Genomic DNA, 26172 nt, shown 5'->3' with positions numbered 1-26172 from the left:
GCAAATATGATATTTATTTTATATAACAGTTAACGTAAATTAACATTGTGATTTACATTTTATAAACAATATTGTCAATATTGTTTGTTTTCCCTTTATTTCGCTGACGAGAATTTCAAAATGAAACTGTAGCAGAGTCTTAATGCAAAAGACAGTGATGATTTCTTGACTGATATCCGCGTTTTGAATGAATCATTTTAACGATTCAATGAACAATTACTTGCACTTCCTGAATGAATCAGCCGTTTGAACAAATTGGTTGAATGAATGACTCCCTGAGACTTGCCGCCGCCTACTGGAGGGTTTAGTTTCACATTTAAAGTACCCTGTAATTAAAATGTTACAATTAGAAATCAGTTAATATTGAATTAAGAATTGAAATAATTGAATATCTCATAGCTTTATTTATGCAATTGTAAATGGAGTGTAAATATATTAATGCCAGTTCTGATGCTGCTTCTGTGTCTCCTCTGCACTGCAAAGATGGATTTTAATTTAATGATTTAATTTAACTGGTAATTTTTTTTTTTTCTGATTTAAACAAATGTTTTGAAGATTTTTTTTTTTTAAATAGAGAATCTGGAAATAACTAACTCATTTGTGAAAATTTGCACATTGCGACTCATTTGCCAGCACTGGTCACATTTCACATGGTTAAAGGATTAGTTCACTTTTTAAAAAACTTTTGCTGATAATTTACTCACCCCCATGTCATCCAAGATGTCCATGTCTTTCTTTCTTCAGTCGAAAAGAAATTAAGGTTTTTGATGAAAACATTCCAGGCTTTTTCTCCATATAATGGACTTCAATGGGACCCAAACGGTCAAAGGTCCAAATGACAGTTTCAGTGCAGCTTCAAAGGGCTTTAAACGACACCAGACGATGAATAAGAGTCTTATCTTGCGAAACGATCAGTCGTAATTTAAAAAAAATAAATAAAATAGTTTAAGTTTTATACGCACAAATGTTCGCCTTGCTCTGTTCTGCGATGCGTGTTCGTGACGGCACGTAATACGCTATTACGTTGAAAAGGTCAAGCTTCAGTGTTTACAAATGTGAGGAAGGAGGACCATACACGCATTCAAATGTGTTTGTGTCAGTTTACCGTTTAAAATGGCCATTTCGTGTGCGTATCCTGGGTGTTCTAATATTAAAAAGGCTTAAAATATACATTTGTAAACACTGACTCGGTACTTCCGCTAACGTCAAGCTTGACCTTTTCAACGTAATTGCGTTTTACGTGCCGTCAAGAACGTGCATCACAGAACAGAGCAAGGCGAGCATTTGTGCTTATAAAACTTAAAGTTTTTTATTTATTTTTGAAATGACCGATCGTTTCGCAAGATAAGACTCTTATTCATCGTCTGGTATCGTTTAAAGCCATTTGAAGCTGCACTGAAACTGTCATTTGGTCCTTGAACCGTTTGGGTCCCATTGAAGTCCATTATATGGAGAAAAATCCTGGAATGTTTTCATCAAAAACTTAAATTTCTTTTCGACTGAAGAAAGAAAGACATGGACATCTTGGATGACATGGGGGTGAGTAAATTATCAGCAAAAGTTTTTTTTTTAAAGTGAACTAATCCTTTAACCATGGTTTGGAGGAGGCATGTGTAGGTTAAATATAAAAATAAACGGTCTGGAAAATTCTCTATTTCTGTGATGTTTTGAATGAACAGTGCATGTTTTGAATGAACAGTGCAGCACCTCATCAAGTGTGTTCAGCATTAAATCACAGCAACTCTTACATCACATCTCGTGCGCTTCTGATAAGGCTGCCTGACACACACCTAAAATTCTAATGTGGATTCTTTAAGTTCTTAGAATATTCTAAATAGAATTAGCCTCCAGTGCAGAGTGGTTATTTCCCACTGTATCACGTGATGGACAACTTTAGTGAAAAATGAAAACAATGTCTCTGATGCGTGAGCCTAACCCAGACTCCTCTTCTGCACAGCACTGTAATCGCCAGTAACATCCTGCTGGTCGATGAGATCATGAGGGCTGGCTTGTCTTCACTCAAAGGATAGTCCATCATCAGGAAACCCGCCTCATCCCGCCTGGATTCAAGACCACAATCCTAGGCTAACAACATATGTGTCTGCTCATTGTATGTGTCCAAGCAGTTTTGTCCATTTGTATGACCTAGGAAATGTTACTCCTTCCAGTCAGTTGGTTTATTTAAGAAATTGTTGCATAAGCACTGAATTGCAATACACACTTTCTTTTGTACCCATTAAACCTTTTTGTGCGAAATCTTTGTGAATTGTGTGAATTTAGCATGAGCCACTAGTCAAATCAAGAATATCTAATTGAGTGCGCATGTGTGTATACAGTATGTAGCAAGATGCTTCACTACTGTTAACAATGAATGCTAGACAACACAACGTATATATGGCTTGCTTCCTAGATAAAAATAAAAGGTAGAGTCCCTGCCGCTGCTGTTAGCAGCTCTAGTTCTCACAGAAACAGTGTTTACATCCACTAGTTAATCAATCAATACAGTCACATTTCACAAGTTCTGTTTATTAATTAGATCAGATTGATCTTGCTTTCAATGGTTTAATTCTCAGCAAAATGTGTTCACAAGTAAATACTTAACAATTGAGACCAACTGAACAAGTTTCAGAGACATTTGATGAATAGAAATGGAATAATGAATGAGTTATCAAAAGTAACAGTAGAATCTGGTGTGGCTTAATGTACTTAGATTTTATTTCAAATATTAGCCATTTTTGGGAAGAAATGACCATGTCAAGTCAAGTCATCCTCATTTATATAGCGCTTTTAACAATGTAGATTGTTTCAAAGCAGCTTTACAGAGATAAACATATAATTTAAGGTAACAGAGATTGGTTTGGTTTTATAGTGGCTCTTGAAAAAAGTTTTTTCAAGCCATGGAGACAAAGATGTATATGGTCAATGTTTATTATTTGGGTGTCAGCTTCTCTACATATGCAGATGATGGCGAGGGTGGATTACCTCGTGTACTCATCGCATCATGACATTTCTTACCCCCCACCTAAAAAAAACCATATATTGAGTAATTGTGTAGTTATGTGATAGTGACAAGACTACACAAAACAGTTCAGTATTTTTATTAAATGATACAGATGCTACATGGAGCTTTTTTTATGACTGCCTTGTGTGAGAGCTCATTGATCATCTGGATGGTAGACTTCCTTTCAACTTGCATAAACAGCTGAGACAATCTGATCACTACATGTATATTCATTTTAACCTGAACCCTTGATAATGTGCCAACTCATTTACTTTCAAGTCCATCAAACATGTCTAAAATTACATCATGAAATTATAAACAAGTAATCTTGTTGAAAGACAACATTATTGCAAAGGAGCCAAATTCATTAACTAAAAATAATATTCTGTACTTTTGCACATATATCTGCTAGGCTGATTTGCAGCATGACTGTATTTATCACTGAAAATATGTTTTGTTCACACATTTCAGTAACACTATTTGAAGGGACGAGTGTATGCACAACAGAAAGGTGAATTGGAATTTGAATGTGGTGTGAAAGTAAAACAAAAAGGGTAAATATATGAGGCAAATAAATTCTGAGATGTTCATGTGATTGCCTAGTCCAGAAGCGCCCTGGAGGAAGTTTTTTCATTTAGCTTTTCATTTATGCTGGATCAGTCATCTTCATCACTTCCAAAGCCTTCTTCATCTTCCATTTCCACTCCCTGAAACAATCTAGAGCAGAACATAAATAAATAAACACAGCAAACGCACCAGCCATTTTAGCAAACTTTTTATCATCTGAAATCAATTATATATGACTAAGACCAGGAATTGAGGCAGTGTCTCCTAAAAAAAAAAAATACTTGCTGAGAAAATAATCGATAATACAAAAAGTAAAAAAGCGCAAATATTACAAAATGGGAAATTTAAGTGTAAAAGTCACTGATCCCACTGACTTAAAGGGATAGTTCACCCAAAAATGAAATTTAGCCCATGATTTACTCACCCTGAAGCCATCCTAGTTGTATATGACTTTCTTCTTTCAGACCAATACAATCAGAGTTATATTAAAAAATATCCTGGCTCTTCCAAGCTTTATAATGGCAGCGAATGGTGCCTTAGATTTTGAAGGCCAAAAAAGTGCATCCATCCATCATAAAAGTAACCCATACGACTCCAGCGGGATAATAGGCCTATGTCACCAAAAAATTGAAGACCGGAAGTTCGTCTTCTAGTAGGGATACGGCTCTTCCGGTTAGCTTTTTACAATGGCGGAGTCCGATAGATAACGCTGGACCAAATCTCTCCTCGACCTGCCTGAAGTCACATGTGGTGATGTGGTTCGGATGGCAAATGAAAACTCTCAAGTGGGAAAGCGTGAAAGCTGAGGTATGGCTGTCTACCTCCTGATGCAGAGCAACCCGGTACACTACAACAACAGCTGCAGGTGTAGCCTACCGTACGCCAGTAAGATAAACGTTTCTATGGTAACAGCGAGTTGGACCAATCAGCAGACGTTATTGCTACGCTTTGGATTGTGGGTAGTGTAGTTTTTCTTCATAAGATCGCGGATAAAACATGTTTTTCTTAAAACAAGGTTGATTTCATACGAACTTATAGCTTCTACAGGAGCAAAAACCCTCGTTTCACAACCTCATAGCTCGTGGTCAGTCTACCTCGGATGGTTTAGACATTATGGCTGATAATCTAAATCCTTATCGAGAAAAAGTGTTCACCGGAAGTTCTGTATCCCTACTCCGCGTTCCGGATGCAGGAAGTGTGACATAGGCCTATAAAGGCCTTGAAGCCATGTGTTTGTGTAAGAAAATAGCCATATTTATAACTTTATCAACTACAATAACTAGCTTCCAACAGACGGTTTAGGACACTTGCATGTCCTTGTCGGGTTACTAAGCATTATCGGTAGACTGTGGATGTAATGGCACTGGCTCTGATACGCACATAAGGGCTTATTGAAGACAGTATATGAAGGAACTCACTGGTTATAGCATGGTGAGCTGGGGTTGTTGAAGTGGCTGTAGGGGTTCACTCTGCTGAGAGCTCCCAGACAGATCCAGCAGAAATACTTCTGACAGGAGGAGCAGGTCATCTTGTTACAGCCATGTACCTTCTGAAGAAATGAGAAAAATGAGAAAAGCACTTTCAATCATTGTGCAATGAGTCTTTCAGAGTCCTCCTAAAATGCACACTACACGTCAGATCTCAGTTTGCTGAAGGTTTCCACAGTTTTTCTTCAAGTGAATTATTTTTTAGAGATTTCTGGGGCAGTTTTTTTATTGTAATGTTTCGTAACACTTTCTATGAAGCAATTACAAGGATATTTTTGATGAACACATTGCAGCGCAGAATGATGCGCTTGAAGCAACACGGAGTCACAACACGCAGCGCTTTGCAGTGAAAAGTTCAAAGCTCAAAGGGAAGAGATATTGATGCGTAGTGTAATATAAATATATGCAATAGTTTATTGAGCTTTTTTTCTTTTAACGGTTTTAAATTTCAGTTACGGTGCGCGTGAAGACAATCATAGATCTGGAGTATAATAATAAGAACATTGAATCATCTTGGAGAGTATCATCGTGTTGACCGTCGTAACCGAACGAGACGTTGTTTGAACGCTGAATGGAGAATGACTGACAGCGGCAGCGGAGGGAAAAGAGGACTGACAGGAAGTAAAGTGGGAGAGAGAGGGAAGGGGGACAGGAGCGCCACATGTCAGAGCACTGTCCTATAGGCGATCGGCCTCAATGTTTTTGATTCTTTTCCATTCTGCTGTGCAGAGTCCAGCTGTTTTTGAACACAATAATGCATCTTCCGTAATTCTTCCAAAGAGAAAAGCATCTGACTGGGATAAGCCTAACTATTCATGGCATTTCATTTTAGACAACTCACCTAAAACATATTGAGAATATGTGGCATGTACGTGCTTAGTACTGACCTCGATATGAGAGCCACAGCAAGGGCACTGCTTCGAGTTACTCTTCAGCCAGTCAGTGCTAAAAGACTCCTCCACCGCCTTCTGAATGACCCGCTTCCCAAAGCGCTTTTCAAGGAACTTCTTTCCCTCTTCGCTTGCAGATATGTACTCATCCCGCAAACTGCGAAGCTCATCTGTTAAAGAAAAGCACACCTTTTGAACTGTACAGAAGGGGAACTAACCAACCAAGTGCCTGTACTTCACATTTTGTAGCAAGAAAGCTGGTCACTGAGAATCCAATACATTTATGGAAATACTAATATCAGAATCAGGCAACAAATTAGCTAGAAGTGACGAGAACTCAATCAGTAACTCAAATAGGTTTAAACATGCCTCTTACCAGCAGTCGCTATGCAGTTGGAAAGGCCGTGATAGCTCCTCTTACAGAGGGTGCAGAAGGCATATCGGCAGGAGGGGCAGATGCCCATGGTGGAGTCGGGCTCGACCATCACAGCCATACAGCAGCTCGTGCGGGGGCAATACACAACATCTGCCATCAGATCCAGACTGGACTGCAGCAGAAGACGATCGTAGCGGGCAAACTCATCTTCACCCACAAGAAGTTTCACCTATTATCATATGAGCAATGTCCCAAACCATTCTTTCAGGTCTCAAAACAAAGACACTTCACACATTTCAACTGTTTTCACACACTTTCTTGATGATTTCTGGAAAACTCTACATTAGAAGTCCTCTTTAAACTTCACACAAGTTTAACCATGTGCTCATTCACTCAAGTATAACGATGTGAACTTAAACAGCACACATGTCTTTAGGAGTAAACATTAAAGGGATAGTTCACCCAAAAATGAAAATTCTGTCAGTATTTACTCTCCCTCATGTTGTTCCAACCCCGTAAGACCTTCGTTCATCTTCGGAACACAAATTAAGATATTTTTGATGAAATCTGAGAGCTGGATCACTCCTCCATAGGCTTCTTAGGGATTTGAACTTGTTCCCCGAAAAGTTATTAAAGACATTGTTAAAATAGTCCAAGTGACTACAGTGGCTCAATCTTAAGTTTATCAAGCGACGAGAATACTTTGTGTGCAAAAAATACAAAAATAACGACTTTATTTCAACTATTCGTTTCACTAGTGTAACAGCGCAGCGCTTCTGTGTTGTACGTCACACGTAGGCTCACTATTGGCCAACGGTGGTCATGTGTGTGATGCGTGTGACGTACAACACAGAAACACTGCGCTATCACACTACGTGAAACGAATAGTTGAAATAAAGTCGTTATTTTTGTTTGTTTTTGCGCACAAAAAGTATTCTCGTCGCTTGATGAACTTAAGATTGAGCCACTGTAGTCACTTGGACTATTTTAACGATGTCTTTAATAACTTTTCGGGGAACAAGTGTCAATCCCTAAGAAGCCTATGGAGGAGGGATCCAGCTCTCAGATTTCATCAAAAATATCTTAATTCGTGTTCCGAAGCTGAACGAAGGTCTTACGGGGTTGGAACAACATGAGGGAGAGTAAATACTGACAGAATTTAAATTTTTGGGTGAACTATCCCTTTAAGTAGCAAACCTCATGACACACTAATCAGAGTTTCAGGATAATATAAGTAGAAGCACAGGGTGAATGTTCTTTAGAAAATGTATCCTACACGGGAAAGCTGAAGAATCCTCTACAGGGTTTTTTATACTACTAACACATACTGTATACTACACAGTAACAGTACTTTAGATCCGTAAAAGTATTTGTGCATATATGAGAGATGACTGCCTAAGGTAGAGAAAGTCTTGTCAGAAGACCAATAAACTGTTATAGTACTGTATAATGAAATTTGGTAGAAGGAACTGAATTTAATTATTATTTTACTGTACTGTAATAGACAGTATACTGTAATGTGTTGCATACCAAGTTCATTTTCAAATTCTTTTGGTATTTGAACCTTACTTCTCTAGTGCTTTTCATCTACTGTAAGATCACTTTACAGTAGTGTAAAGGAATATTTTCCTAAATCTCATTGTTGTATTTTACAGTATCTGCACTCTTTCATTTACGTTGTTTAATGTAAAAGTCGGATTTAGGAATAAATTTTGCAGCTTAATGTCTAAGAGGTTTTTGTTACAGTGTTATGAAAGTTTCTTTGTGTTCTCTAGTTCAAAGTAGTCCATGTATTTGTTAGGGTTTGTGTGTCATCTGATGCCAAAGTTTGATTCTGACAAAAGAGAATATATTTGACTTAAGTATTTGATTTTGATGTAACAGTTTGAGGTTTGTATAAGTTGGTGTGTAGTTCAGAGATTGTTGATGGTCAAAATTAAACTTTTACTATTGAATTTTTTTTAGCAGATGCCATGGTGCCATTTTCTCTGATTTGGCCCTATTAAGCAAATCCTCACATCTTCTGATTTTGCTGTATTATAAAGCCAATTTAATAATATCATGCAGCTATAATTGTGTGGGTATGTTGATATGGATATCAGAGTGTGGTTTGTATGTGTAAAAAATGTGTGCGTGTGTGTGTGATGTTTGAGAAAGAGAAATTATACTGTACTTACTGCAAATCATAAATGCTGGCCTCTATTGGAAAATTGTGGCATTGCACCCAAACAATTTTTATACATCTAAAACCTCATTCACTTTTTTTTAAATACATTTATGTTGTGTGCCCCAAAGCTTTTTGACACATGTGTGTCTTCTAAGGACCTCTGAGTGACTTTTAAGGGTTTAAAGGTGTAAAATAGCTGATGGAAAAACAGTCGTGTGAGCATTAGATAGGTATTGTAATGCATTGTGCAATATTGAATGAACACGGCTCTATAGGACACTGTTGTAACTGCCGCCTAAGGACTACAGTTGAAATTTAGCTTTAAGGAAACACTGTTAGTAGTATATAAACTGAATTGTCCCTGTACAAAGAAAACAAATGAATAAATCAGATTTTCACCCAACGGTTTAGGGAAAAGACATGACCAACTGTTTGCACAACAAGGATACTCTCTTTGACTACTGTGTGTATTTTTCCATTGAAGCATGATAAGACCAGAAAGAAAACTAAAATCAGTACTCAGGCTTTCTGTGTGCACACTCCGAGGGTACGTTTACACATCAACGATGTGCTAAAAACTGAAACTTTTTTTTTGTACAGATGACAACGTTGTCAAAATGATCCCTGTTCAAACGGATCTGTGAAAACAACTAATAACGCTGCATTATTCATGTCAGACAAGTAGTTGGTGATGTGACTTAATAAAGAAAGACTACGTGCCCGCGCACTAACGCGAGCCGAGCTCACATGCATAAATAATCTATTGCGTTTTTTTCCCGATTTTCATTCTAAGGATGTTAATCTTGATAATACTCTATTATTACTTTGCTTTCTGGGTAAATTTCATCTTCACAACGCCAAAAACATTCACTGGAATCCCAATTTAAGAAGGTCCTCCTCTGATAAAGTCCCATTTTACTCCCTTTAAGAAAATGTCAAAACCTTTGAACACAAACGCTTCGAAAACATGTATCGACACGACAGCAATTGCCACTGACTGGTCCTCAACAAACCCGTCTCCATCCCAGTGTGATGACTCCGATCTTCAACCAGATGAACTGGATAATATTCTGATTGTTCCAAACCAATGCTGCCTGAATCATAATCATGGACTGTTCGTTTATTGACCAGAGGAGAACTGGAAACTTTTTTGCATTATTTTCCTGTTATCTCTGTAAAGCTGCTTTTGAAACAATCTGTATTGTAAAAAGCGCTATATAAATAAAGGTGACTTGAATATCATCCTTGTAAGGAACATTTCATTTTTCATGGTGACAAAATGTTATATTGTGATTTGTGTAATTCTTATAACCACTTGTGATGATTTCCGTACACCCACCTTGTTAATATCTGTATACTTTCATTTGCACGAAAAAAAAAAGAAAAGGTTATAGATCTAATATGCATGTGCATGAGGTCACTGTTTTGTAGTTTACAGAGATTATAAGGGCATCGTTTTCAAAAACTAGCACTTTGAAACCCGTTTTCAGGCCCCCAAAATGCTGTTGTCGTGTAAATGAATGGTCAAAACGCATAAAAAGTCTACTGTTTTTAGTTGAAAATCGTGTCGCTTAAACAGCCTCTAAAAGTCTATCAGACGATATCAAGTGTCTTAGTGTGCTTAAAATTGCATGAATGTTTAAACTGGCAAGATTAACAAAAAACATGAACAAATAATAAACTTGCTCTGGATAGTTGATGGAATTTCCACGCATCTTTCAAGCTGGCCCTACATTACCTATTCATATACTATTTTTATTACCATTCATATGAGCACACAATGACACAATCATAAAAAAAGACAAAGATACCTGTGTGGGAGTGGCCAGGGACATGCACTTGGGCTCAGGGCAGTTAAGGCACTGAACTTTGCCATCTCTTATTTGGATCTGAAAGTATTCCTTAATGCAGGCCTTGCAGTAAACATGCTGACACTCTTTGAAGAGCAAAGAGTCGGATCCCAGCTTCTCCGAGTAGCAGATGCCGCAACAGAACACCTTCCCGTCGAACACCTTCTGCTTCTGAGCTTCGTCAAAGTCCAGCAGCTGAGTCAGTATATCTGTGTTAGTGTCAACTTCTTGAACAGCTCTCGGGTCTAAATCTTGTGCTTTACTTTTATCTCCAGAAATGTCTTCGGATTCTTTCTGACCGGATTCGCATTGATGCTGAATGCAAGAGCTTTGGATTTCAAGCGGAGACTGGATTCCCAGGAAATCGAGAGTCTCTTCCTTTAGGAACTGGATCCAGGTAAAAAGAACCACATTACCTTGGTTCTCCTCCCAAAGCTCATCCAGCCTCCTGCAAAGCGCAGTGATCTGATGGAGTGAGAGTGGAAGATTATCTAAAATTATGATAGAATGCCACATATTAATCACGTCAGAAATACTACAGCAGCAGAAAAGATATATGTGATGTCTGCACCACTAACAAACATATGGGGCCCTATTTTAACGATCTAATCGCATGGTCTAAAGCACATGGCGCAAGCGCAACTTAGGACGTGTCCGAATCCACTTTTGCTAGTTTAGCGACGGGAAAAATGGTCGGCGCTCCCGGCGCATGGTCTAAAAGGGTTGTCTCTATTCTCTTAATGAGTAATGGTTGTGTTTTGGGGGTAAGATGCGATAAACCAATCAGAGTGACATCTCCCATTCCCTTTAAAAGCCAGTTGCGCCATGGCGGATTCGCTATTTACATGGAGGAATTTACAAGTGGAAAACTGAACGCGTCTCCAGAGAGCAAACGGATCTGCTCGTGCGCAAGGTTAAAGCTCAAGCGGACCATCTACGGGACAAGCCGGATTCCACCATATCTTTAAGTACACAATAATAATCTTTTACATTGTAATCCTTTTATTGGTAATATTTGGCATGTTTGTAAATGTCTCATTCATAGACTTAGCTTTCGATTGGTCAATGACAATGCAGTCTATTTCAGTTGCCTCAAAATAGCAACGCACCAACAAACACATCTCGAATTCAGACCAGCAGCCCATGGGCTTACAAATAGGCGCAAATGCATTTGCTATTTAAACAACTTGGCGCAGGACATGAAAATGATAACTGCGTCGGGCTTTCTGACTGATATTGCCAAACTAACACCATTTACCAATGTCAAAGTTGCTGTGACTGATTGCGGACCAGGGGGTTTCATACCAATGAAATGTGGACCCTCTTTCATGAGGGTCCGGAAAATCATGAACATTTGTCAGAACTTAATTAAATGTCCCTGGCTGTTTAAATAAAAGAAAAAGTTAAATTTATGCGAGCATGACTAATTGCTTGATGACTGGTTTTTAGACAAATGGACAGGGTGTCCAATTAAGAATTTTCTGGTTAAAAATGTGATTTGCAATTTAAAATGTGTTTTTACTTTTTAACAAATGCTCGTCTTGCACTAGCTCTGTGATGCGCCACGCATGACGTAATCACGTTTGAAGGTCACGTGTGTTCTGGTTTAAAAAAAATGTAGGGTAGGGCGAAAAACTCCATCTCATTTTCTCCTCCAACATTGTTGTTTTACCTTTTATTTATTAATTTTTTTGTAAAGGACGTTTTACTTAGTCTTTGCACGTTCGCTTTGTAAAAACTATCTCGGTACTTCCGCCTACGTCACGCGTGAGCTTTCAATGTGATTACGTAATGCGTGGCACATCGCAGAGCTGGGGCAAGATGAGCATTTGTGGTTAAAAGTATATTACTGTTTTTGTTTTTTTGAAAATGACCGATCGTTTGGCTGGATAAGACCCGTATTCCTCGGCTGGGATCATGTAGAGCCCTTTGAAGCTGCACTGAAACTTACATTTGGACCTTCAAACCGTTGGACCCCATTGAAGTCATTATATGGAGAAAAGTTTTTTTCCTCAAAAACCTAAACTAATCCTTTACATGCTGCATGATCTTACATTTGTCAGCAGAGAAAAGTGAGAGTCACAGAAAGCTATGATTAAAAACTACAAAAGCAAAAATAACAAAATTACAACAATAACATTACACACATTTCAGGCCATTACTAAACAGGACTCACCTGGACTCTTGTAAACCATTTGGAGCTTAAAGTAAAAACGGGAGACGATACTGAAGGGTAGTCTGGTGGAAGTTCAAAACTCAGAACCAATGGAGGTAGAAATGATAAGTTATACTCTGTGGATTTCTGTCCTGCAAAAAAAACAGATATAAATATATAAATATTTTAAAATAAATGTATTTGTGTATTATTTTTTATAAATTGTAATATATTAAATACAAATTTTGTGTGTGCATATATACACTGAACAAAATTATAAACGCAACACTTTTGTTTTTGCCCCCATTTTTCATGAGCTGAACTCAAAAATCTAAGACTTTTTCTATGGCCTTTTATTGTGGCCAGCCTAAGGCAGACCTGTGCAATAATCATGCTGTCTAATCAGCATCTTGATATGCCACACCTGTGAGGTGGATGGATTATCTCGGCAAAAGAGACGTGCTCACTAACACAGATTTGGACAGATTTGTGAACAATATTTGAGAGAAATAGGCCTTTTGTCTAAATAGAAAAATTCTTAGATCTTTTGAGTTCAGATCATGAAAAATTGGGGCAAAAAGAAAAGTGTTGTGTTTATAATTTTGTTCAGTAGATAAACACAGTATACAATTGTGGTCAGAATTAAATGGCACCCCTGGAAAATATTATCAAAAATGGCTGTAAAAAATAACAGCCATTATTATTCATTTTGAAATAAATGTTTTTCTCCAAAACAGGTTAGCCACAATTATTAGCACCCTGTTATGAAATACTTTTTGCAATCTCCTTTTGCCAAAGATAACAACTCTGAGTCTTCTCCTATAATGCCTGATGATTTTGGAGAACACCTGACAAGATCTTCAGAGACCATTCCTCCATACAGAATCTCTCCAGATCCTTCAGATTCACAAGTTCATGTTGGTGCTTCTTCTCTTCAGTTCATCAGGTCAGGGAACTGGGACGGTCATGGCTGAAGCTTCATTTTGTGCTCCGTAACTCCGTAATTTTGATGTTTGTTTTGGATCGTTGTCCTGATGGAAGATCCAACCATGGCCCATTATAAGATTTCTAGCAGAAACCGTCAGGCAGGGTGGGAAATTAAATTTTTAGCCCACCAGCCACAGTGGCTGGTGGATGCCCAATTTTACCAGCCACTTGTATTTTTTACCAGCCACTTTTTCTGGAATTCAAATTTATGAATGAGAACTGTGACTTTGATAACATTGACGTCCATTACAAATATGTAATTCGTTTTATCCATTTAACAATATGAGTTATGCTGCACTCAGGCGCCAATTTATGTTTTCCTCCGTGGATGCTCACGGGCGCACGCCCTTTTTTTTTTTTTTTTTTTTTTAAAAGCACTATTCAGCACAAACAGGGCTACCATAATATGTGAGCAACATGTATGTACATGTTTGTATTTATGAGAGAATTTTATGCATGGTTATTTTACAGTTTATTTTTTAATATTAGTTAAGACTGTATGACCATAAATGATGGAGTATTTAAATGTATTTTGCTGCTATTTGAAAAAAATCCAGCAAAACGCGCCAGCGCGTTTGTCGACCCCAGAGGGTTAACTCAATAATAAAGCCGTAAAGTAGGCTATCTTTCAACTCAGGACAGCACCACTTCTCACAAATACAGATAGGATTGGAGATGAAAAGTTTAACTGACACGTAATCGAGCTCCAGAGCACCCACGGTATCGGCTCCTATCCTCGCTAGGGGTGTCACGATTCTCCAAATCCTTGATTCGATTACATTTTCGATTCTAAGGTCACGGTTCGATTCGATTCTCGATTTTTACTTTTTTTTTTTTAAGCACAGGTTGCTGTTGCTCCTAAAAAGCTGACATCAGTTAATCGCAATCTCACACATCTCTGTTATTATCAATGAAGCTGACTGCACAATGAATCTTTCATAATATATAGCCTACACTTTGTTTGTTATAATTAGAGGATTTGCCAGCTTACAGAATTCAGCACTGAACAAAAAGTCTGTTTTGAGCGGTGAGGAGAGTCTATCTTAAATGCTTCTGATTGGCCATTGCGTTCAAGAAATCAACACATATGTCTGTGATTGGCTAAATCGCTCAACGCTGCAAACATGTTTTAAATAGAATCTCTGGCCTGTAAATCGTTTCTATTTTGTTTTAGTTGTTCTTGTTGCTTTTCTGCAACAGATAAATACAAATTTATTAGTTTTTATGTTTTATTCATAGATATTTCTAGTTTGCGGGAGTCTGCAAATCGTTTTATTCTCCCGCACACACAGAGTGAGTGCATTACCGCCCGCGCTTGCACTCGGCCATCAAATTTAGTCCCGCGCCGCACTCTATTGCGTTGGGAGTGCACGTCTATAGATCAAGAGCCCGGCCCGAGGATAGTGACGGGAAATATCGGCCCGGGTCGGGCCAAGTTCGGGCTCGGGCATAGAATCTAAGTCAGAGGAATCACAGCCTTTCAACACCTGTGTATTTTTCCCCGCGCCGTGATGAGTCGTTCATGAACGATCCGTTCATTGCATCTGTCATGCGACAAATGAACAAAAGACTCGGAAGGTCAAGTATTAATGTTCCCAGTAAATTACTTTTGACTCCATTATAATGATTTCTTAATTCAGAATATGGTCAAGATTGTGTAGGTGGATGTGTTCGGGGAATTTGCCTGTTAAAAGTATAACATTTAAAGCCCCTGAAATGACTAGAAAAAAGATTAGTTAATTTTGATGAACGAGACTGAACAATAGAGTCAGTAAAACGATCCGAACTTTCCATCACGGGCGCGACATGGGGGCGTGGCAGCATCGACGATTCCAATTTTTATTTCGATTTTTGAGATTGTGAATTAATTTCGATCGATTTCGATTTAAAATCGAAACCGTGACACCCTTATTCCTCGCGGCTGCTAAAACTATCGCTAAACTAAAAAAACGATAGCTATCTAGCCATCACATAACACAACTTCAAGTTAGTAATTTACTTGCACATCCAAACGTAGTCCCGAAAAGGTCTGCCCTTTTTGCCGATCGCATGGACGTTTCTGAATAGAATTGGTCATATTCATTATTGACTCTATTTTAAGGTTAGTTGTTCCTCTAACGAACAAATTGTTTTCATTTTCGAACGACACATAGGTTCGACAGTAAGTACAGTACATGGACTGTTCGACGGGAAGGTAGGCTAACCATTCCCTCGTTTTCCCTTCGTCATCAATGCGCCACTTGTTCGAAAAGTACCTTCACTTTTTATTTACTTCGCCCTCAACGGTTTGTACATTCATATACTGCTGACTCCGCGGCGGGCCTCTTAACATAGGGTATATGTCGCCACATTTCCTTTCAACCAATCAAATTAGTTACTCGACAAAAGTGCATTATTTTTACTTAGCAACAGCATTCTTTGACAAAAGATGTCCAATCCGTTACAAGGAATGTTTTAAGTAGTAACCAATAAAGTAACCAACATTGGCTGGTGGCGGGTGCTAATTTCCCATCCTGCCGTCAGGTTTTGATTTTTAATCTGTTGATATTTGACAGAATCCACAATGTATCTGAACAAGAAGTCCAGGACCTCCAGCAGAAAAATATGCCCACAACATTAAAGATCCAGCAGTATATTAAATTGTACACATGGGGTACTTTTTATCCTTGTGTGCACCAAACCCATCTAGCGTGTTTGCTGCCAAAAAGCTCTTTTTTAGTTTCATCTGAACACAGAACCCTGTGCCGTTTAAAGTTCCAGTCACGTCTGACAACTGAATATGCTGGAGTTTGTTTTTGGACGAGCGAGGAGGATTTTTCTTGAAACCCTCCAAAACAACATTTGGTGATGTAGGAGTTGTTTGATTTTTTTTATATATAGGATTTCTGACCCCAAGACTCAACTAATCTCTGCAATTCTCCATCTGTGATCCTTGAAGAGACTTTGGCCACTCAAGCTTTCCTCCTTACCGTGGATTAAGACAATATAGACACACGTCCTCTTCCAGGCAGATTCATAACATCTTCTTAGTTATTGCCCTGATGGTGGAAATGGAGATTTTCAATTCTTTAGCTATTTTCTTACTGCCACTTTCTATTTAGTTTTTTGTAATGCTCAACAATCTTTTGATGCACATCAGAACTATATTCTTTGGTTTTACTCATTGTGATGGATGATTAAGGGAATTTGGCCTTTGTGTTTCCTCATATTTAAACTCCTGTGAAACAAGAAGTCATAGCTAGACTAGTCACCCTGGTGTGCTAAAAAAAATGTAAATTTACTAATGGGAGATATTTTACTCGTAAAAAATTCTAGGGGTGCCAATAATTGTGGCCACAATGTTTTGGAGAAAAATATTTATTTCCCCCAATTTCAATTCTTTTACTTCAATGAAAGGTTAGATTTTTGCCTTTTTTTAATGAAAGATCAAAAGGATAAACAAATTGTAGATTTTCCATATTGTAATGATAAAAATTTAACTTTCATATATTTTAAATTCATTGCACACCAACTGAAATATTTCAGGTCTTTTATTGTTTTAATACTGATGATTTTGGCATACAGCTCATGAAAACCCAAAATTCCTATCTCAAAAAATTAGCATATTTCATCCGACCAATAAAAGAAGTGTTTTTAATACAAAAAAAGTCAACCTTCAAATAATTATGTTCAGTTATGCACTCAATACTTGGTCGGGAATCCTTTTGCAGAAATGACTGCTTCAATGCGGCGTGGCATGGAGGCAATCAGCCTGTGGCACTGCTGAGGTGTTATGGAGGCCAGGATGCTTCGGTAGCGGCCTTAAGCTCATCCAGAGTGTTGGGTCTTGCGTCTCTCAACTTTCTCTTCACAATATCCCACAGATTCTCTATGGGGTTCAGGTCAGGAGAGTTGGCAGGCCAATTGAGCACAGTACTACCATGGTCAGTAAACCAGTGGTTTTGGCACTGTGAGCAGGTGCCAGGTCGTGCTGAAAAATGAAATCTTCATCTCCATAAAGCTTTTCAGCAGATGGAAGCATGAAGTGCTCCAAAATCTCCTGATAGCTAGCTGCATTGACCCTTCCCTTGATAAAACACAGTGGACCAACACCACCAGCTGACATGGCACCCCAGACCATCACTGACTGTGGGTACTTGACACTGGACTTCAGGCATTTTGGCATTTCCTTTTCCCCAGTCTTCCTCCAGACTCTGGCACCTTGATTTCCGAATGACATCTTTTTAGAGTTAATTAGTTGATTCAGATGATTAGGTTAATAGCTCGTTTAGAGACCCTTTTCATGATATGCTAATTTTTTGAGATAGGAATTTTTTATTAAAACAATAAAAGACCAGAAATATTTCAGTTGGTGTGCAGTGAATCTAAAATATATGAAAGTTTAATTTTTATCATTACATTATGGAAAATAATTAACTTTATCACAATATGCTAATTTTTTGAGAAGGACCTGTATATGTATGTAATATATATATATATATATATATATATATATATATATATATATATATATATATGCACACACAAAATACGACTCCATGAATATGTTAAAACAAGGTTTAAATATCCGCTAAAAGAGTCTCACCCTTGACTAGCAGTTTGAAGTTAGGAGGAAGCTCTAGGCACAGATGAATCTCACCCTCCTCTTCTGATTCTGCCTGGTGAAACTCCTCTTCATCATATATGCTTGTTAGAGCAAGCAGTTCATCTTTTTTCGCTTCCTGGTCGGCTGACATTTGAACATTCCTGAAATTAATATGAAATCAAGTAACACTTATATTTTGTAAAGCATCTTGAGCAATGGAAATACTCTAAATCAGGGGTGTCAAACTCAGTTCCTGTCCTGCAGAGTAGAGGGCTGCATTGGGATTGAGTCCCGCCGGGTCCCGCGGGACCCAACGCAAATCTCGCGGGAGCGGGCGGTTTGAACTTTGCTGCGGGCGGGAATGGGCGGGCAAAAAAAAACCCTGCGGGATCGGGAGGTTGCCTAACGACATGATGGAGATGTCAATGATGTGGAAAAGAACCTCAAACTGGGTATTTACAGCACAAAACCTGAGCAAGGCAAGTCTGACATTTACTATTCATCTTCCTGATCAGTGCATCAGAATACATGCAGGCCAGGGAAACGAAACCAACAAACCCATGAATCTCTTTAATAATAGCAATACAAATACGCGTTTTTTTCCTGCGGGACGGGAGAAGACACAAAGTCAGTGCATCTCTATTATTGTGCGGGAATAAATTCTCCGAGTTTTGCGGGAGCGGGCGGGAGTGGACATACATATTGCGGGAGCGGGCGGGAGTGTAACACATACGTTGCGGGAGCGGGCGGTAATGGTCAGAAATTCGGCGGGCGCGGGCGGGAGCGGGATGAAGAAAACAGTCCCGCGCAGGACTCTACTGCAGAGTATAGCTGTGTTCACGCAGTGTCGTAATTACCGTCATTTCGTGATGACAACACATGACGCTCTATTTGAAGCTGTTCACGTCCTCGGACTGGGAATTATGCATTAACCAGGGTTCCCACACCTCGGTTAACTTCAAATTCAAGGACTTTCCAGCTCCAATACCCTCAAATTCAGGGATGTGTAGGATCTTAATGTGGGGACACATTTCAGGGGAGAGCCAGGTTACGTCGTGTTTCCTTGTAAGATACTCGTTACAGTTTAGCGTACGTGAACGTCATGGCAACAGTACAACACAAACTCACGCGGGAAACACTCAACGTAACGCGTAAATGCCCGTAACTAACGTAAATCAAGCAAGCCAAGTATGCATAGGCCACGAAATGTTGGAGAAATAACACATTAGCCAACCAGAGAAAAATAATATTGAATATTTTACAGAAAACTTATTGCGCAAAATAAATTCAAGCACATGTTTAATTTCAAAAACTTTCCAGGGCCTTGAAATCTTTTTTTTTTTTTTCAGATTCACAAACTTTCAAGGACCCGTGGGAACCCTGATTAACGCCTAAATCAGGGGTTCTCAAAGTTTTCATAGGTGAGGGCCAATTTAGTAACCCAACATTGAACTGAGGGCCGCCAATGGGGCGGGGGAGAAAAAGAAAAAAAACTGAAAAAAATTCCCATTTGAAATAATTTTAATGACCAGATTGCATCCCTACAGTTTACATTTATTGCAATAAACACATTTTAATTCATAACTGAGGCAAAACCTGGCGAGTTTTTTTTTAACAGAAACTTTTAAAATAGAAGCTTACCAAACACGTCATGATCATTCATATCTATCATTGCCTGTCAGTCGCGTTTCCATTATTGCAGATTTTCGCAAATGTTTTGCGCTATTATTATCTTTTTTTTTTTACCGTAACTAAAAAACGAAAAATTAACGTTTTTTGTCTTTTTAAAACGCAAAGTTGAACATCAACATTTTAATTTGAACTGGCGACAGCAACTGCTGCGCAAAAAAGTAAATAGACAGACTTTTTCAGATTTTTGTTTAAATTAGCCTTCTTTTTGCCCCTTTATTAAACATTTAAAATATTCACAAATTAATATGGAAAACATGTCGATTTTACTGGTTTTCTAAGGCCAAATTAGAACCTGGAATTTATATTTTTCCCGCAGTGCTGAATGAGAAGAGCCATATAGGCTATAGCCTGTGTCTCTGGAACCACAGCCCACAGAAAGGTGATTTATAGGTGAGTTATAGGCGAATGATAATAAATGTGTCTGAAAAAACAGCGAGGCATTTTAATTGTTTATTAATTATTGTTTTCTAAGTGTCGGCTAAAAACATATCTATATCTCCGGTGTTAAGCAGTTGCGCTTTTAGAGAGAAATGCACCTTTCATACGGATTACATAATCAGAAGGTATTGATTTCGATTCGAATTTGTTTAAAAGTGGACATTTCAAGCTTTCGCCTACATAGGTTATATTGTTTCAGTTCTCGCACTCCACTTCACGGAGATCATGAAAGCGCGTAGGATAGCTACTGATTGTTTTATTTTATTTTACAAAAGCACAATGTTTTCTTGTTATTATGAGTTTACACAAATAAAAGTAGTTGCGAATAATGTATTATTATTTTCTGTATGATCAGAAATGATAGAGTATTTTAAGTTGTTTCCACTGTTGATAGGAAAATGCAAGTGTTCGCGCCGGCGAAAAATTTGAAAGTGAATGGAAGCGCGGCTATTAATAAGCTTGTCATTAAGTCACACTGAATATTGATTACTTGCTCAACCTTTTAAATTGCAATGGGATTTGTGGTGCTGTTTTCGGCCGCTAAACACCACTAAACGGATAGATTAATTTTTTCAAAGCAATGTACAGTTTTAACAGTTTTACAGATGTTTTTCAGATGTTATCGCGGGCCGCCAGAAATTTTTCCACGGGCCGCCATTGGCCCGCGGGCCGCACTTTGAGAACCTATGGCCTAAATAAATCCGCAGCAGTCAGGTGGTGGTACAGTGGTTATGTGGTACTAGTAGGAGCTCTCAGAAACTTCCTAGGTAACAAGTTATAATTACAATTTCTTGGAGGACGTGACAGCTTTTTACAAGTTGGAATCTCATAATTATGGTAATTATGACATGGCATGTAAGAATCTTCAGGCTCCAACCCGAACAAGGTCTTCAGGAGTTTGACACATGCGCTCTAAGTAAACTACTAAAAAACTTGTTCTATGTAATGCAATGTTCCATGTATGTATTTGTTCTATGTACAAATGTCTATGTCCCAAAATGTGCATACATCCTTCACAAAAGTAATCCATCCGGCTCCGGGGGGATAAACGAAGGCCTTCTGAGGGTAATCCGTGTGCTTTTGTCATAAAAATATACATATTTAAACCTTTATAAATGAAAATATCTGACTTCCGGCAACGATCGACACGCATTCACGGGTGATGGAAGTCGGCGTACGAGGTATGACGTATATGTATATGTACGTAGCGTAGGAACCGTCGTGACGTAGAACGAATGCGCCAGCGCAGCGAGAGAGCAGAGCAAAACAAAACTACGTCATACCTCGTACCGCCGACTTCCATCACCCGCGAACGCGCGTCGATCGTTGCCGGAAGTCAGATATTTTCATTTATAAAGGTTTAAATATGTATATTTTTACGACAAAAGCGCACGGATTACCCTCAGAAGGCCTTCGTTTATCCCCCTGGAGCCGGATGGATTACTTTTGTGAAGGATGTATGCACATTTTGGGACTTGAAGGAGGTGGACCCCATTGCTTCACATTATATCCACTGAAGGGTCTGAGACATTTTCTAAAATAACTGAAAATGTGTTCGTCTGAAACAAGATTGACATATGCATCTCGAACGGCTTGAGGGTCAGTAATGCATGGGTTAAATATCATTTTGGCCGAACTATCCCTTTAAAACTGCAGTGAACCAAAGACAGTCTCAAAAACACGGTTTGAAATCGCTGGTGTTTCTGACGTCACAAACTACCTTGTAACCAATCAGATCAGCGTGTGATAATCAGCGAGTGGATCTCTGAGCTGAGTGAGTGAGTGGAGGCGGGGCTCATTTGCATATTTAATAGAACCGCATACACTAAATAAGGCAAGGGTGTCGAGTTACATTCAAGCCATTTTAAGACCTGAAGAATTTTTTTTCCAAGGAAAAACCGCTTAAATATGTCATTTTGGAGATCAAAGAAGAGTTTGAGAGGGATTCAATAATTGACTACAGGGGGACTTTAATATTCTCATTACTCAAATAATTATACTTAAATTACTTGGTGTTAGTTTTTCAAGTGTACTGTCTTTTTTCTCCATTCAATGGTGCACTTGATTAATTCATTACACAAAATGTATTTGTGTCTCACAAAGAGAAACACAGACTGCAAATACATGACCAAGTTTCAGTCAGAGCAACTGAGCTCACAGACAGAAAACCGGAGCTCTAAGATGGAGTATATTTAATTTATGACATATTATGTGGATACATTTGTCCCGTATCAAAAAAGGCACACGAAAGAGACAGATGAAATATGAAAACAAATAAATATACGATTATAATCATATTATGATTTGTCTACATTTTTCAAGCAGTCTCTGGTATTTTACATAAACATGCGTCTATTTATTATCGCAATGGTTAGCATAAGTAGCCTTTAGCATTGAAAATATATTTCTGCCTCATATGGTGATCAGAATCCCCATTGAACCGCAATCGAAAGCCATTTCATACACCCGCTGGAGTCTGAAGGTGAGTCTTGAGCTGTAAGTTGTTTTAAATGTTGAGGTTAGCTGGTATGATAACATGGGATATTAGCAGCGGTTTTAACCCTCTCCTGACTCAGATAAACTCCATCTTTTGTTCATGACCACTCCTCAAGCCTCATTTGGCCTAGTTTGGACTAAGGTATTTGGCGGGCAAAAACCCTGAGGCGGCTCAATCAGGTTGAACCACTGTAGTCATGAACTGTTTTAACAATGTCTTCACTACCTATCTGGGCTTGAAAGTTGCAATGACGATGATCATAAAGTGTGTTCCAACGATGAACTTACGGGTTTAGAACGACATGCGGGTGAGTAATTAATGACAGCAATTTCACTTTTGGGTGAACTAACTCTTTAACTAAGTATGACAAAAATATTTAAGTAATGGAATTTGAAGTAAATGAGAGCTAACAAGTTTATTTACAGAAATATTGCGATTTCTTGTTGTGTTTGAATGTTAAAATGGCCCTCATATGAGATGTCAATCACAGCACTGGCCCCCAGACAATTTGAGTTCGAGAGCCCTGATTTACACCAATCGTGATGTTCAAAACACAGGAGACAAACGGGGTATGAATGAAAACTCATGCAGTCAGTCTGTTCACCTCCTATAACATCTGAATGTGAAATCAAAATTTAGATGAATTATTGTAAATATTTCTCTAAAATAATTGCATCCTGTACATATAAAGGTAGATATTGGCAGTAAGTCCGGAAAAACAATCTACTACAACCATTTGTAATATGAAACATAACATTTAGGTCAATTATAGGCTAATGATTGTTTTCCTTAAAATATTTTAGCACTGCATTCGTATAAACTGGGAGGCATTGGACAAATCTCTCCTGTAGTGAGTCTAGCACCTTATTGTGATCCTACAACAACCGTTTAGAATGTGAAAATGTTGTTTTGATATATATATATATATATATATATATATATATATATATATATATATATATATATATATATATATATATATATATATCATTTTGTGTATGTTAAAAAACTTGTGAGTCATTTAAATGGACGCCTGGACATCTCATATGTTTTGTACTGTGGGTGGAAATGTCAGATGATCCCTTAGGGAGCATTTCTACACGAAACTAATAACTTTAACGCAATGTCACCCTACGACTACAGTCCATCTGATTGACTTTAGTTATTTCCTTTATTATTCATCCAACTTGCGACGTATGAAAAGATCTTAACTTGTAAAACACGTACCTTGCTCTGTGCCTGATGCAACTTCAACAACAACTGTCGTTTCTTCTTTAGGTTTAATGGCAGCTTGCGAACGAACGTCATCGGTGCAGACCGCCACCTACCGGGATGGAGTGTGAAGAGAATTAATTCTATATTCCTATATCCTATTTTTTAATCCACCCAATCCTAAATAGTAATGATGGATTCATTTGATTTTCCGCATTTGGACCATTACTTCGTATATTTTGAATAATTAATCATCCTAAAGATTGCAATTCCTATAATCAAAACATGCTCCACTGTCCGCTTTATTAAACAAACATCACAGAATCCTGTGTTATGTGTAGTGAATGGGCGTTTTCGAAACACTGCTTCGTGAAGCTTCGAAACCTTTGTGAATATTTTGTTTCGAACCAGTGATTCGGAGCGCGTATCAAACTGCAATAGTCACGTGATTTCAAGCTTCGTTGCGTCATAACTTTTTCGAAATGACAATGATTCGCCGCTAGAGGGCGGTGATCTCTGTGAATGTTTATTTTTTATTTTTTTTTATTTTCACATGATCTCGGATCAGTTTCATAATGTTGTAGACACATTTGTATAACAAAAAAGGAAGAGCATACTGACAAGCCACATCCACCATAAAACACAAAAACAAGCCCTACAAATGAATAAAATTCATTTTTTTTGTATTATTTGTATAGCGCTTTTCACAGTACATAATGGTTCAAAAGCAGCTTTACAGAAAATGTCTACAGTAAAATTGAGTGATCTGGTATCAGAAGTGACCATGTCCAAGTAATGTACATATAAAAGAACACATATTATTCAGACACTCATATTTAATTGTGTTTGATGATTTGTAGATTTAATAGATACAACTTTTAATAAAACATTTGCGATTTGTTTTTAAAAGGTGTTATAGGCTGAAATGTCATTTACATTGTTTGACCAGCAGGCGTCACCAGCGCGCGGTGTTTCGAGCGTTTCGAAACAGTGAATCATTTTGCGAAACAATCATTTCAAATGATTCAGAGTTTCGAAAAGAATCGGTTCTCCCATCCCACCTCTCTCTGAACAGGTCCGGGAGTCTTCCCCATATTGAAAGCGGCTCCCTGATGCACATAAAATATATACAATATCCCAGAAATCGAGCAAGCAAGAGAGAAGCCCTGTTTCCACCTGGTATTAAGATAGGTTTTCGGTTAACCGAATTATAATGATGATATTTGACACCCAAATTCTGTTAAACAAGCCTGTTCAATTTAGATAATGTATTAAGACTATGGTGTACTTTCTCCTGTCTTGGACTTGGACCAGATTTAAAAAGATTTAACATTCTTATGTTAATTACACACCCATTGCAAGTAGCCTAGTTTTATTTCTAATTCACATGATGAACAGTAAGAAGCAAATCATCTCAATGACAAAAGTGCCACAATTACCCTGAATTCACCCCTACATTTATTGTCCTGTTGACTGTTTTCCTATAATAATAAATAGTGAATAATACCCGAATTGGCTATATTAAGATGAGTAATGTCAATAAGTGGGTGTCATAAAGCTTGTTAAGCCAATATATCATCAATTTCATTACCATCCGTTCCTACGTGTACAGAAATGACTGGATTAACTGCATGTTATGGATTCTGAATAAACTTTTGAGAATTACATAGGCCTATCTTGATGAATATGCTAAAACCGAGAGTGAGTCAGTGCATATTACAACATTTAGAGGGCCATGAAACCCTATATTTATTTATTTATTGCACACTACTAAACATAATGTAGCCCTTATTATGTTCATTACTAAAGGGAAATTTAGAAATTTACCATTTTCCTGAGGCATTTTGTTCTTCCAGTTGAAGCAACGTCACAATATGTGAGTCTACGTCATCAGTTTCTAAACATTTTTATGAGAAGGAACTCTGTATGTCCAATCACTGTGCGGTATAATGTCAAGTCATGTCACCTTCATTTATATAGTGCTTTTAACAATATAGATTGTTTCAAAGCAGCTTTACAGTGATTATAGGAAATTAAAGTGACAGAGATTGTTTTGGCTTTACAGCAGTTCCAGAATAAAGTTATTGTCCAGCTAAAGTTAGTTTTGATTGATTGATTCACTTCCGTTACAAAGATCATTAGTTATTAGCTTAGGGGCCGCTAACACGACACTAACAGAAAACATTCATCATAGCGTTCCGGCCCACTCATCCGGACAAAACAGTGCTATGCGCGTTTGATGTGCGCAGGCGTGTAGTCTTTCTTTAT

The 26172-nt window shown here is 38.1% G+C and overlaps 2 protein-coding genes across 2 annotated transcripts in view; one reads left to right on the top strand and one right to left on the bottom strand.

Moving 5' to 3' along the window:
• Positions 1-2256, top strand: part of cct6a (chaperonin containing TCP1, subunit 6A (zeta 1)) — a 30562-nt gene extending 28306 nt beyond the window's left edge. The window contains exon 14 of the mRNA XM_077224820.1: positions 1958-2256. Coding sequence (XP_077080935.1) covers positions 1958-2030 — 73 coding nt within the window. The 3' untranslated portion in view covers positions 2031-2256. The remainder of the gene's footprint in view (positions 1-1957) is intronic.
• A 251-nt stretch (positions 2257-2507) lies between these two features.
• On the bottom strand, positions 2508-24249 carry rnf14 (ring finger protein 14). The gene is made up of 8 exons (XM_077224830.1): positions 23920-24249; positions 18066-18226; positions 12515-12645; positions 10300-10803; positions 6322-6550; positions 5943-6115; positions 4987-5117; positions 2508-3718 (listed from the first exon to the last, which is right to left on the bottom strand). The coding sequence occupies exons 2-8, from the start codon at positions 18214-18216 to the stop codon at positions 3658-3660; spliced, it is 1380 nt and encodes a 459-aa protein (XP_077080945.1). The 5' UTR covers positions 18217-18226; positions 23920-24249; the 3' UTR covers positions 2508-3657.
• Positions 24250-26172: the final 1923 nt, after the last annotated feature.

Source organism: Siphateles boraxobius, unplaced genomic scaffold (genome assembly GCF_051911475.1).
Source record: "Siphateles boraxobius isolate OS27281-9 unplaced genomic scaffold, OSU_SipBor_1 92, whole genome shotgun sequence".
In the NCBI taxonomy this organism is placed as follows: domain Eukaryota; kingdom Metazoa; phylum Chordata; class Actinopteri; order Cypriniformes; family Leuciscidae; genus Siphateles; species Siphateles boraxobius.
This window is presented reverse-complemented; position numbering and strand designations above follow the sequence as displayed.

Excerpts from the sequence above, each read along its gene's own strand:
- rnf14 (XM_077224830.1), bottom strand. The coding sequence starts at position 18,216 with ATGTCAGCCGACCAGGAAGCGAAAAAAGATGAACTGCTTGCTCTAACA. Across the intron at positions 6,551-10,299 it reads CCCTGGCCACTCCCACACAG|GTGAAACTTCTTGTGGGTGA; the intron begins GTATCTTTGTCT and ends ATATGATAATAG. Across the intron at positions 5,118-5,942 it reads GCTGTGGCTCTCATATCGAG|AAGGTACATGGCTGTAACAA; the intron begins GTCAGTACTAAG and ends TCATTTCTTCAG.